The 12,777-nt window shown below is 48.5% G+C and overlaps 1 protein-coding gene across 1 annotated transcript in view; it reads right to left on the bottom strand.

Moving 5' to 3' along the window:
- Nucleotides 1-53: 53 nt before the first annotated feature.
- Nucleotides 54-12,777, bottom strand: part of LOC129700761 (scinderin-like) — a 32,364-nt gene continuing 19,640 nt past the window's right edge. Inside the window, 10 exon segments of the mRNA XM_055641432.1 lie at nucleotides 54-1,208; nucleotides 1,211-1,333; nucleotides 3,959-4,019; nucleotides 4,359-4,436; nucleotides 4,554-4,675; nucleotides 6,877-7,051; nucleotides 10,445-10,615; nucleotides 11,453-11,543; nucleotides 11,671-11,804; nucleotides 11,900-12,115. Coding sequence (XP_055497407.1) covers nucleotides 1,162-1,208; nucleotides 1,211-1,333; nucleotides 3,959-4,019; nucleotides 4,359-4,436; nucleotides 4,554-4,675; nucleotides 6,877-7,051; nucleotides 10,445-10,615; nucleotides 11,453-11,543; nucleotides 11,671-11,804; nucleotides 11,900-12,115 — 1,218 coding nt within the window. The 3' untranslated portion in view covers nucleotides 54-1,161.

Genomic DNA, 12,777 nt, shown 5'->3' with positions numbered 1-12,777 from the left:
TCGCAACTGAACAGAGCAAGTTGTACAAAACGAGAGACAAAAATGGTTCAAAATGTTCCAAATAAAAAGATTTTATTAAGACTCCAATGCAAGAATAAACCAAGTATTTTATCTGAGCCAAGCATTTTCACAGAAGCCGTGCTAAAATTCAACCCGATAATGTCCCTGCTTTCTGCAAAAAACTGAAAATGCAACAAAACCGTGAAAGCCAGTTGGCCGTAACATCACCCCAGTGAAGGAGGCAACAGACACTCCAACACCATCTCATCACTCAAGCACGACCCTCCCTCACACGTAAGGTAAGAAATTTGGCTTTAACGACACAAGGCCACAATTCTGGGTTCAGAGTAGTCTTTGGGATTTTATAATGCAGTGCAAAGTTATATTCATTTGTGCAAAAGCAACTACTTGTCAATGTTGCATCCCCTCCAACTTCAATATTTAGCATGCAACCAAGCCATCCACAAACATGCACCTGATATTGATACCGAGTGCTCGACTGTATCTCAGGTACACCTAGAGTTAATAGCCAGTGGGTGGTGAATCTGTGGACGTCATTGCCACAGGCGGCTGCGGGGGGGCAAGTCATTGGGGTATCTTTAAAGCTGAGCGTGACAGATTCTCGTTTAGTAAGGCTTTCAAAGATTATGGGGAGAAGGCAGGAGAATGGTATTAAGAGGGAAAGATAGATCAGCTATGATTGAATGGCAGAGTAGACTGTTCAGATATTAGAGATAGGCTGATGGGCCTAACCCTGCTCCTATGACTTATGAAGGTGAATCTAAAAGGACTTTGTCCTGTAAAAGGACAGAGTTAGACATACAGCAGCGCTGGAAAGATTGAGTGTACTGGATGAATCAGTTGCTAATTCTTCAGCAGATGATTTTTGGTGTGCATGATGTAGATTTTAAAACAAGCTCCAACCAACAGCAGGGGCAACTTGAAAGTGCATTACTGTGAGTATTATCAACATTATTCAAAATTGTGTTGAAGCTGAGTCGAGTGAACAAATATGAATTCACCCACGTATCCTGAAATTGCGGAATAAGTTGCAGACTTTCTACTGGTAGTAGACAACCCAATGCTTCAATGCGGTGCAGCTAGGACATGCGAATAAAAATTTAAAAAAAAATGAGTGAGGGCCAGTATAATCGCCTCTCATCACTGCACCAGGATCTTAGCCAAAGCCTTATGCACAGGGCTCATGCCCACATGTTTGGGTCCCAAGCAAGGAACCAGCCAGTGAATGTTGGCGGCTCGTGTCCTTGTTTCACCGTAACAACGGGAGTCCCGGCGTCTCTTACCGCTGGATCAGCTGCCAAGTATTTTGTTGCTGTAAAGAAAGCAAATGAAAGTAGTTATTTGGGAAGTCGATGCGAGCAGCCGCATTCATTCAGTTTTACATTCATTGCTTTCCCCTCCCCCCCCATCTCTGATCATTGTTGGCACGGTGGCGCAGCGGTAGAGTTGCTGCCTTACAGCGCTGGAGACCCGGGATCGATCCCAACTACGGGTGCTGTCTGTACCAAGTTTGTGCGTTCTCCCCGTGACCTACGTGGGTTTTCTCAGAGATCTTCGGTTTCCTCCCACACTCCAAAGAAGTACAGGTATGTAGGTAAATTGGCTTGGTATATGTGTCAATTGCCCCAAGTGTGTATAGGATAGTGTTAATGTGCACGGATCGCTGGTCGCTGCAGACTTCGATCACTTGGGTGGGTACATGGATAGGAAAGATTTATTTGCAATTTTGCTTTGAAGCCAGCCTTTGATATATTTGTGCTTTGCTCCCAAAGTTCAGTTGGCACGAGAAAGATGATTTAATGAAAACCTGCAGTCGATTTTACAATGAGGTGATCCAACCGTGTCATTCTCTTGGTGAAGACCTGTAAGGGCCTGTCCCACTTGCATGCGACAGCATGCATTTGGCGCGACCAACTGGAAGCGGAGTTCGCGCTAAGTTCGCACGTGACGTTATTTACGTCATGCTTACAAATCAGCTGGCCAGGAGGTGGGCCGACTGAATTTGGGAGTCGCACGGCGTCGGCGAAGACATCATCACGCAATGCCACGTGCTAGGCGTACGCCATCAAGACGCTGCGTACGCCTTCAAGACGTTGCGTATGATGTCTAGACGCTGCGTACGACCGAAATTCGCCTGCATGCGTACGTGGGCCGACAGGCCGTTGGCGCAGGGGAAGATTTTGGTCGCTGCAAGAATTTCGGGGCCACACACGATGTCGGGACCAGCCCCGCACAACTCCATACCCCTCCGTGCTTCTAAGTGGGACCGGCCCCGCGCAGCCATACGGTGCCCGTACGCCTCAAGCAACCACGAGGTCGCGTAATTTGCGAGCCAAGGTGGCGTAAGTGGGACAGGCCCTTAAGGATGTGTGAGAGAGGGACTTCACAGCACGGGAAACATAGAAGCTTGTTGCCCAAACGTTTCACTCTGGAGAGAGCACACTGGCCTCGTGCAGATTCATTTACAGATCTTGGGCAACAGCAACTCCAGCAAGTCTGGAAGCTGGAGAGACTGCAGACAAGATTTACCAGGATGTTGCCAGGACTCAAGGGCCTGAGCTATGGGGAGAGGTTGGGCAAGCTAGGACTCTATTCCTTAGAGTGATCTTTTCGAGGTGCATAAAATCATGAATGGAAATGATAGAGTAAATGCACAGAGTCTTTTACTCAGGGTATGTGAATCAAGAACCAAAGAACATAGGTTGAGGGTGAGAGAAGCAAGGTTTATTAGAAACCTGAGGGGCAACCTTTTCACTCAGATGATGATGGGTATATAGGCAATGAGCTGTCAGAGGAGATCGTTTAGTTTAGTTGAGTTGAGTTTAGTGTTTTGCAAGCTATCAAAACAGATCAGATATACGGTATACAGATGCAATCAGTACAAACTCAAGTACCATAAGCAGAGCAAAGGGGAAGATACAGAGTGCAGATTACGGTTCCCAGCAGAGTAGTGCATCAGTTTCATTGACAAAGTCTAATGTCCTCAATGGGGTTGGGGATAACACTAAAATAGGTGGTACCTTCAACAGTTACAGAGAGATTTTAATCAGCTGAGCAACTGGGCTGAGGAATGGCAAATGGAGTTTAATTTAGATGTGAGCGGTTGCATTTTGTGAAATGAAACCAGGGCAGGTTATTCATAGTGAACGGTGGGGACCTGAGGAGTGATGCAAAATAGAGGGGCCTAGGTGTACTAATACATAACTTCCTGAAACTGGCATCACACGTTGGCAGGGTGGTGAAAGGGGCATTTGGCACACAGGCCTTCCTTCATCTGTATTGTCAACTGGCCAATCTGGATTTAGCACACAATGTTGGAGTAACTCAGTGGGAAAGGCAGTTTCTCTGGAGACAAGGAATGGGTGACATTTCAGGTCAAGACCCTCCTTCAGACTGAGAGTCAGGGGAAATGGACAGACAGAGACAGAGAGAGGGAGACAGAGAGAGAGAGCGACAGAGAGAGAGAGAGAGAGAGAGAGATACAGAGACAGAGAGAGAGACAGTGAGAGACAGAGAAACAGAGAGACAGAGAGAGACAGAGACAGAATGAGCGAGAGAGAGGGACAGAGAGAGAGAGACACAGAGAGAGACAGAGAGAGAGAAGAGAACAGGAACTCTGAGCAGGTCTACAGACAGAGAGAGAGAGAGAGAAAGAGAGACAAAGAGAGAGAGAAAGAGAGAGAAACAGAGACAGCGAGAGAGAGAGAGACAGACAGAGAGACAGAGAGAGAGAGAGAGAGAGAGAGAAAGAGAGAGAAAGAGAGAGAGCGAGAGAGACCGAAAGAGAGAGAGAGAGACAGACAGACAGAGAGAGAGAGAGAGAGAGAGACAGAGAGACACAGAGAGAGAACAGGAACTGCAGGTCGTGTCAACCACTAGTTTTCTACATAACAGTATGAGAATGACTCATATTGGATTTCCTTCCCCAGCTACTCACCGCATGTCGTGGCTTCTGTCTTCTCCACATCATTGGCTTCCTTGCCAAGCCAAAGAAAGATCTACAAAATTACAAACCACTATTTAAAAACGTACACCTCCTGACTCTCCAAGCAGCCCGAGCCTGAGCTACAGCCATTCACATAATGGAAATTTGCCCTTACTGAATTCATAAATCACTCACCAAATCTTTTAAGTACAGAATGATTTGAAGCATAATAATTTATGTGAGAACATGTAAATAAATAATCACCCCCCACCCTCCCCCACTCTTGTTTTTTTGACGAATGCACGGATGATGTGTCATCGCCATGGTGTCGGAACCAAAGTTTGCGTTGCTCGATGCCAGAGGGGACATCTCATGACAACGCACTGCAAGTTAAAACGAGCCCCCAACTTACTTGATCCCAGGCATCCAACAGCATCACATCATCGACTGCCAGATCGGTCTGAGTGAAGTCCCCTGGTACTTCCTCAATCTAAGTGTGGAAAAGTTAAACAGCGTTCATCAGTAAACAAGCGGGTTCATCTTTAGAAATGCAACGGGTTTTTGTTTCTGGCAGTGAATGCCACAATTCACAGGGGCTTCAACTCACCCTAAACAGCCCAGATTTGTTGGAGCAGCCAAACAAGCGAATAGGGTGGGCAGCAACTTCACTCTGCAGCAATCTGGAGGTCTGGTATTCCTTCTTGCCACCTAGAGCCTTCCAGAAGTTATCTGCATTTTGGGAGGAAGCAAGAGAGTGAGTAGACAGTGGACAAGAGACAATAGGTGCAGGAGGCCATTTGGCCCTTCGAGCCAGCACTGCCATTCAAAGTGATCATGGCTGATCGTCCACAATCAGTACCCCGTTCCTGCCTTCTCCCTATATCCCCTGGCTCCGCTATTTTTAAGAGCCCTATCTGGCTCTCTCTTGAAAGCATCCAGAGAACCGGCCTCCACCGCCCTCAGAGGCAGAGAATTCCACAGACTCACCCCTCTCTGTGAGAAAAAGTGTTTCCTCGTCTCCGTTCTAAATGGCTTAGTCCTTATTCTTAAACTGTGGCCCCTGGTTCTGGACTTCCCCAACCTAGGACTCCCCCAACCTCCTAGAGTAGTCACCCTAGGATAGACCGTACAAATGGGCTCACTCCGCCTCTCAGTCCAAAACCTCTCTCCGTCCCTTCACACCATTTATTCACAGTCCCTGCATTCTGACCCTGCAGAAATTGCACCCGGTGCCTGTAAGGAAATCACGCTAGTTGCGAAGGAGGCTGGCATAAAAACACTGGGAGAATCACGAGTTATGGGCAGCCAGTGAGCCGTGGCCAAGATCAGCCCAGCTGTGCTCAGACTGAATGAAGGAGCATGGTCACAGGGCTGTCTAGCCCATTCCTGCTCCCGTTTCCTAACTTAACCAGTTAATGTGGAACGAGCCGCAAGAGGAGGTTGTGGAGGCAGAGGCAATCACAACCTTTAAAATACATTTTGGACAGGTACTCGGTTTGGAAGGAAAGGAGCACTGGGATAAGAACCTGCGGCAAGCGAGTGGGATTAGTTTATAGACATCAAGGGGCAGCAATTCTTTCTGTCTTTTCCAGGGTCTATTTCTTAATTTTCTTCTCTGACACTTTTTCTAATGGGCTTTCTTTTCCCAACACTTCCCTGCACCATCACGACTCTTTCTCACTTTCCTTACTTCTTTTATTTCTATCTTTCTTAAAGCTCAAAAAATGAAGGGGGTACAACAAATGTAATATGATATATATATATGTGGTGTGTATTACTGTAACTTATTGTACTTCTAATTTAAATTAAAAAAAATTTACAAAGAAAAAAAAAAGGGGCAGCATGGATGAGTTGGGCAGAAGGGCCTGCTCCTGCGCTGTACTGCTTTATGACTCTAAGGTGTGCAGTAGTGATTCTGAAGCGCCTATGCCACATCAATGGCAATATATATTAGCAGGCGGGCAAGTAGCACACTAACACTGCATGGAAACAAGAGGGGGATTCAGTCTGAACGTGATGTACAAGGACAGTGGTCGTAAACGCCACATGTCTCCACCCGTTTATACTCCATCCTAGCGTTATATTTACAGTACAGCTGCTGTACATTACTCGAGGCGGAAGACATCACAAGGCTATGGGGTAAGAACAGGGGAATGGGATTCATTGGACCGCAGGCAGAGGTACAAAGCTAGGCCAAGTGTCCAGTCGGCACTTTCATGCAACAAGGCCAAAATAACGGTATGAAGTGCTGGAGTAACCCAGTGGGTCAGGCAACATCTCTGGAGGACATGGATAGTTGACGTTTCACGTTGGGACCCTTCTTCAACCATTTGGCCCATCAGGTTTACTTTCAAACATACTTTACCCAAAGTCAATACTTCACCAGATACCATTTATCCGACCATCCATTCATAAGTCCATAAGACATTGGTGCAGATTTAGGCCATGGAGTCTAGTCTGCCACGATCTATTTTTCCCACCCAACCACATTCTCCAGCCTTCCTTCCTGTACCTTTACTAACCAAGAACCCATCAACCTCCACTTAAAAAATACCCAATGTCTTGGCCTCCGCTGCCTTTCTCCCTGCTGCCCAGGTTCTGCCACTGACAATACAATACAATACAATATTTATTACATGTCATTTGAACCTCAGTGAGGCTCAAACGAAACTCCGTTTCCACAGCCATACAAACAAAGACAATTCCTACAAGAAATACAAACAATTCAATTCACACAAACATCCATCACAGTGAATTCTCTCCCCCGCACCATTTCTCTCCCGATGTCGAAGCCCCAGGCGGGCGATGGTAAGTCCCACGGCCATCAATTACTCTTTGGAAATGTGGTCTCACACTCCAACTACACCCACATTAATAAAAAGTTCCAGATAAAAGTAATTCTTTGAATTAAAAAGAATTGAAGAGGTCACCTGTCTCTTTGCCTTCTTTGATCTCCGTTGACTTGCCGCCCAGAACGCTGACCACGTACTTGGCGGTCTTCAGTTCAGCATCACTAGCACCCACGCCTCTCCAGATGTAGGTCTCTTTTGGGCTCTTCAGCACAAAGGTATCATTGCTGTTCAGGGACTGGGCGCTGCTGATCACCTGGACACCACACAAAATGTAGACCAGTAAACACCATTCATCAGCAATCCAATTACTTCCCTTTTCTCCAAATGAAGACGTCAACCTTCTTAAATAGATCGAAACATTCGCATATTTCTTCATGTTCATAAATGAAAGGAGCAATGTCCCGGAAACCGCACAAGCACAACGCATATGCCACCTTGTGAACGCTGACTCTGGACTTAGTTATGCCCCTGTCCCACTTAGGAAACCTGAACGGAAACAAACCTCTGGAGACTTTGAGCCCCACCCAAGGTTTCCGTGCGGTTCCCGGAGGTTTTTGTCAGTCTCCCTAATGGTCGAAAGTGGTTCCCGCTTCTTCTATGTTCCAGCGATCATTTCAAAAAATTCTACCTGCAACCTCCGGCAACCACCTGCAACCTCCGGCAACCACCTGCAACCTCCGGCAACCACCTGCAACCTCCGGCAACTACCTGCAACCTCCGGCAACTACCTGCAACCTCCAACAACCACCTGCAACCTCCGGCAACCACCTGCAACCTCCGGCAACCACCTTCAACTAGCATCGCAACCGGCTTAGACTAAAAAATTACCGATTTTTAAAACGGCAACCTATTTTCAGTCACGGCCGGTTTTGAATTTTTTGAAACAATCGTCGGAACATAGAAGAAACGGAAACCACGTTCGACCATTAGAGAGACGGACAAAAACCTCCGGGAACCGCACGGAAACCTTGGGTGGGGCGCAAAGTCTCCAGAGGCTTCCGTTCAGGTTTCCTAAGTGGGACAGGGGCATAAAGGTGTACTGCACTGGCCTTTACATTTTTCACAAGTTCATAAGTTCTCGGAGTAGAATTAGGCCATTCGGGCCCATCAAGTCTACTCCGCCATTCAATCTTGGCTGATCTATCTTTCCCTCTGAATCCCATTCTCCTGCCTTCTGCCCGTCACCCGTATTAATCAAGAATCTATCTATCTCTGCCTTAAAAATATCCATTGGTCTCCGCCGCCTTCTGTGGCAAAGAATTCCACGGATTCACCACCCGACATCGAAGGAGGCCCATTGGATATATGCTGGATCTTAGACATAGAAAATAGGTGCAGGAGTAGGCCATTCGGCCCTTCGAGCCTGCACCGCCATTCAATATGATCATGGCTGATCATCGAACTCAGTATCCCGTACCTGCCTTCTCTCCATACCCCCTGATCCCTTTACCCACAAGGGCCACATCTAACTCCCTCTTAAATATAGCCAATGAACTGGCCTCAACTACCTTCTGTGGCAGAGAATTCCAGAGACTCACCACTCTGTGTGAAAAATGTTTTCCTCATCTTGGTCATTCCCTTCAGTCCTATTGTCTCACTTAGTTGCATGGGACTGCAAAGTGGCAGACGCCGCAGCAGTAGACTGCACTGCTGGAGCTGCAGCATGGCATGCATCATACACGTTGTCACCATCTGGATCCAGGGCCATTGGCCCTCGCCAGCGTCTGTTTGGTTTTGGGGATAGGTGGTCGCACCACCACAGACCCAGCGGGGTTTGATTGCTAGCCTGAGCAGCCTTGAGTGAGGGGTAGCATGCGTTCAGAGGGCAGCAAGCTGCCAGAAGGTTTGTTGCCTCACCTGCTTTCTGCCAGTTCTGACAGCACGCAACTCAACCTCACCTGCCAACCTCATTGGATCGGCAACCTGCGGCTGGAGTGCCTGTCCCAAGGGAGTTGACTGGTTGGCACTCACCATGCAATGTCACCAATCAACCCCCAAACACATCAGCCACAGGCTGCCAATCCAATGCAGGGCACAACAAGTGTTGTGGAGACACAAGGAACATGTAATTCTGAGCGAATCGCAACCCGATGCATCTCCTGTCCGTTCCCTCCACACACCTGCTGCCTGACCCGCCGAGTTCTTCCAGTGCTGGAGAAGGGTCTCGCCCCGAAACGTCACCCACTCATTCTCTCCAGAGATGCTGCCTGTCCCGCTGGGTTACTCCAGCTTTGTGTATCCATCCTCCAGTACTTTTGTTGTTTGCCGAACGAGTGCTATTCTACCAGACCTCCAACATGTCAGTCATTCTCCCTCCCTCCCTGCCCCAACCATCAGTCCAAAACCAGCAAACACCAGCTATACCATCATTCACTGCAGACTTACAGCGGCTGTGGCATTTTATTTCTGTCAATCATTCTTACTTCCTTCAGACATTCAACACTGTACAGACCATATGGGGACAGCGAATATCTCATTGTTGGGGAGAGGATATAAACGTTTGAAAGCACATCAGCACCAGAATCAGGAGCAGCTTATTCTGAAGAAGGGTCTCGATCCAAAACGTCACCCATTCCTTCGCTCCTGAGATGCTGCCTGTCCCACTGAGTTACTCCAGCATTGTGTGTCTACCTTCGGTTTAAACCAGCATCTGCAGTTCCTTCCCACACAGCTTATTCCCTGCTGTTTGCAGACTACTGGCTTGTCCCCCCATAAGCTAGTGTAGTCCTGATCTTCCAAGCTACCACAGTGCAGACACTGGGCATTTCTGTTGGAACTGTAAAGGGCCTGTCCCACGAGCATGCGACTCCATGCGGCAAGCACGACCAAACGAGAAGCGGGGGCCGCGTGGAGGTCGAGTGAGTGACATGAAGACCGCGGGAAGTTCGCGCGTGACGTGCGGTGTCGAGGTGGCTGCGGGCCGGCAGGCCGTTGCCGCGCGGAATTTTTGAGCCCCGCGCGATGTCGGGACCAGCTCTGCACAACTCCATACGGCTCCGGCGATCGAAGTGGGATCGGCCCCGCGAGATCGTACGGCTCAAACGACCACGTTAAGTCGCGCTTGCCACATGGAGTCGCATGCTCGTGGGACCAGCCCTTTATGCTAGAATGGTGTTACGCTATGATCTGCACGCTGGTATTTTTCTCTGCACAACCCATTGGAATTGTCCACGATTTAACTGTGCTCATGTACTGCATGATTTGATGGGACAGATAGTCACACCACCACAGATCCAGTAGGGTTTGATTGCTATTCTGAACAGCCGGGGGCTGCATCGGTTCAGAAGGCAGCAAGCTGCCAGGTTTGTTGCCTCACCACCTTTGCCAGCAACCCAACCTCACCTGCCAACTGGGAAGATCACGGTGGGTGCCAACCAGTCAACCCCCTTCGGACAAGCAAACCAGCTGCAGGCTGCCAATCCAAGGCAGGGCACAACAAGTGTATCTCTGGACACTGTATACCAGTAATAGACACAAAAACCGGAGTAACTCAGCGGGACAGGCAGCATCTCTGGAGAGAAGAAACGGGTGACGTTTCGGGTCGAGACCCTTCTTCAGACTCTTCTTCAGGGTCTTTGGTTGAAACCAGCAGCTGCAGTTCCTTCCTACAGCAATGCCAGGAAGTCGGTCATTTGGCTTCACTTACCTCGACGGCTCTTGTAGCCCCTGTTGAGCTAATCCTGATGTGGAAAAGCCGAATGTCCGCAGCAGCGGTCTGAGCTCCCTTCCTGGAGGTTCCTCCAAGGTGCACAATCAGCGGTTTCTCTTTAAACAGGCTCATCAGATGAGGAGGCTCCTGACCCTGGCTCACCCGCACCTACAAGAGACAGAGCACGCTCTTTCCAGTCACGATAGAAATAGTTTCAGTTGCCAGTTACAGGTTTGTAGGTCGATTGGCTTGGTGTATGTGTAAATTGCCCCTAGTGTGTGTGAGGATAGTGTTAGTGTGCGGGGATCGCTGGTCGGTGCGGGCTTGGTGGGCCGAAGGGCCTGTTTTCACACTAAAAACTCTCTAAAAACTAAACTAAGGGAAAAAAGTTAAAAGAAGCAAAGAGACATTGTCAGTGAGAAGGAACTTGATTGATCCTTCCCCGGATGTAGTCTTGCACAGCTCCATGTCACACAGCATGGAAAATTCAACCTAACCCTCCCATGCCAACCAAAGCACAACATCTACACTAGTAGGGCAAATGGGACTCGCTTAGGTACCTTGGTCGGCATGGACGAGTTGGGGTGAAGGGCCTGTTTCCGTGCTATCCCCCCATATAAATCCATAAATGAACGCAGAAGGGCCGCACGGTGGCACGCTAGTAGAGTTGCTGCCTTACAGCGCTTACGGCTCCAGAGACCCGGGTTGGATCCCGACTACGGGTGCCGTCCGGATGGGGTTTGTACGGTCTCCCCGTGACCACATTGCTTTCCTCCAAGATATTCGGTTTCCTCCCACTCTCCAAAGACGTACATGTTTGTAGTTTAATTGGCTCGCTATAAGTGTAAATTGTCCCCAGCGTAGGGTAGTGGTGGTTGTGCGGGGGTCGGTGGTCGGTGCAGACTCAGTCGGCCGAAGGGCCTGTTTCCGTGCAGTATCTCTAAATCAAACTGAACCGGACAGTGCAGGAAGCGATTGCTTGAAACAATAAGGGTCAATGTGTACCTGGACGGGCAAATCGTTCATTTCTTGGTCAAGGGCAACTGTGAGGATGGCCGATGTTCCCAGCTCGTCTCGTGTAGCTTTGGTGCCTTGCCTTCGAAAGTAAACAAACAATGCATTATTTTTTTTTAAATATAATCCTTGTTTGCTTTTCAGTGGTCATTCTGGCTGCCAGACCAATGTTACTTTTTTTTTTTAAATGTAGGTGAGAGGAGGCTTACCAAGTGTAAATGACATGCTGCTGTTTACCACCCAATTTGTAGGAGTACAGGATAATGTAGCAGTCTCCACCATAGAACTGTCCATAGGATTTAGAGTCAACTTGTACTTTTGCTCCCCCCTCAATCCGCCAGATCTGCAGGGAGACATTGGAAGACAGGCTCATCCACCATTCACACCCTTGCAAGTGGAGACGCTGGAATTGTGCACTGATAGCTAGTGGCTCGTTACCTTGACATCGCCCGACCCATCGTCCACCATGTTGTGTTGAGCCGCCATGGCTGGGGTCTTGTGAAGTGCTTTGACATCGAAGGGAACGTACTCGATTTTGGCAACACTGCCAATGGTGAATACCTTTCCGAGGCCTTCAGTTTGGCCAACAGTCTTCCAGTCCGAAAAGAACTGAGTGAACATTGGCGACTCGCCATTTTCCGCAAATATTTGAGTCTGTAAAATGAGGCAAGAATCACGTTTCCGTCCTTCCCACACCGGTCCAATCAACACCAAAAAAAAACCGACACAAACAAGTGACTCTTCCACTGGGACAGATGAGGTGCATCAGGTATTTACAGCTTTGTCCTCCCACACCCTGCAGAGCAGAGTTTGGAGCTGACCATCCCAAGGGCAGAATCATTGCTGCCCCTATCATTCACACACATCACAGTAGAGATGTGGGTTATACTGGTGACCTTCAACTCAAGGGAGACAAAGAGCACACACTACACAGGGACGGACAATGTTGAACTCTAACTCTCTCCAATATTGAATCAGGGCCCGAGTTATAAATGGAAGCAGAAAAATAGGTGCAGGAGTAGGCCATTCGGCCCTTCGAATCAGCATTGACATTCAATATGGGCGACAGATAGCACAATGGGCTAAGAGTTCGGCTGGCGACCGGAAGGTAGCCGGTTCAAATCCCGCTTGGAGTGCATACTGTCGTTGTGTCCTTGGGCAAGACACTTCACCCACCTTTGCCTGTAATGGAATGTACGGCGGCAGGCGCGGGCACACCGCGACGCCCTGTGTCTCCCTTTCAAGGGAGATGCTAAAAATGCATTTCGTTGTCTCTGTACTGTACACTGACAATGACAATAAATTGAATCATTTCA

The sequence above is a fragment of the Leucoraja erinacea genome, chromosome 10, assembly GCF_028641065.1.
Source record: "Leucoraja erinacea ecotype New England chromosome 10, Leri_hhj_1, whole genome shotgun sequence".
Lineage (NCBI taxonomy): Eukaryota > Metazoa > Chordata > Chondrichthyes > Rajiformes > Rajidae > Leucoraja > Leucoraja erinaceus.
Note: the sequence above shows the minus strand (reverse complement) of the source record. Positions and strands in the feature narration are given on the sequence as shown.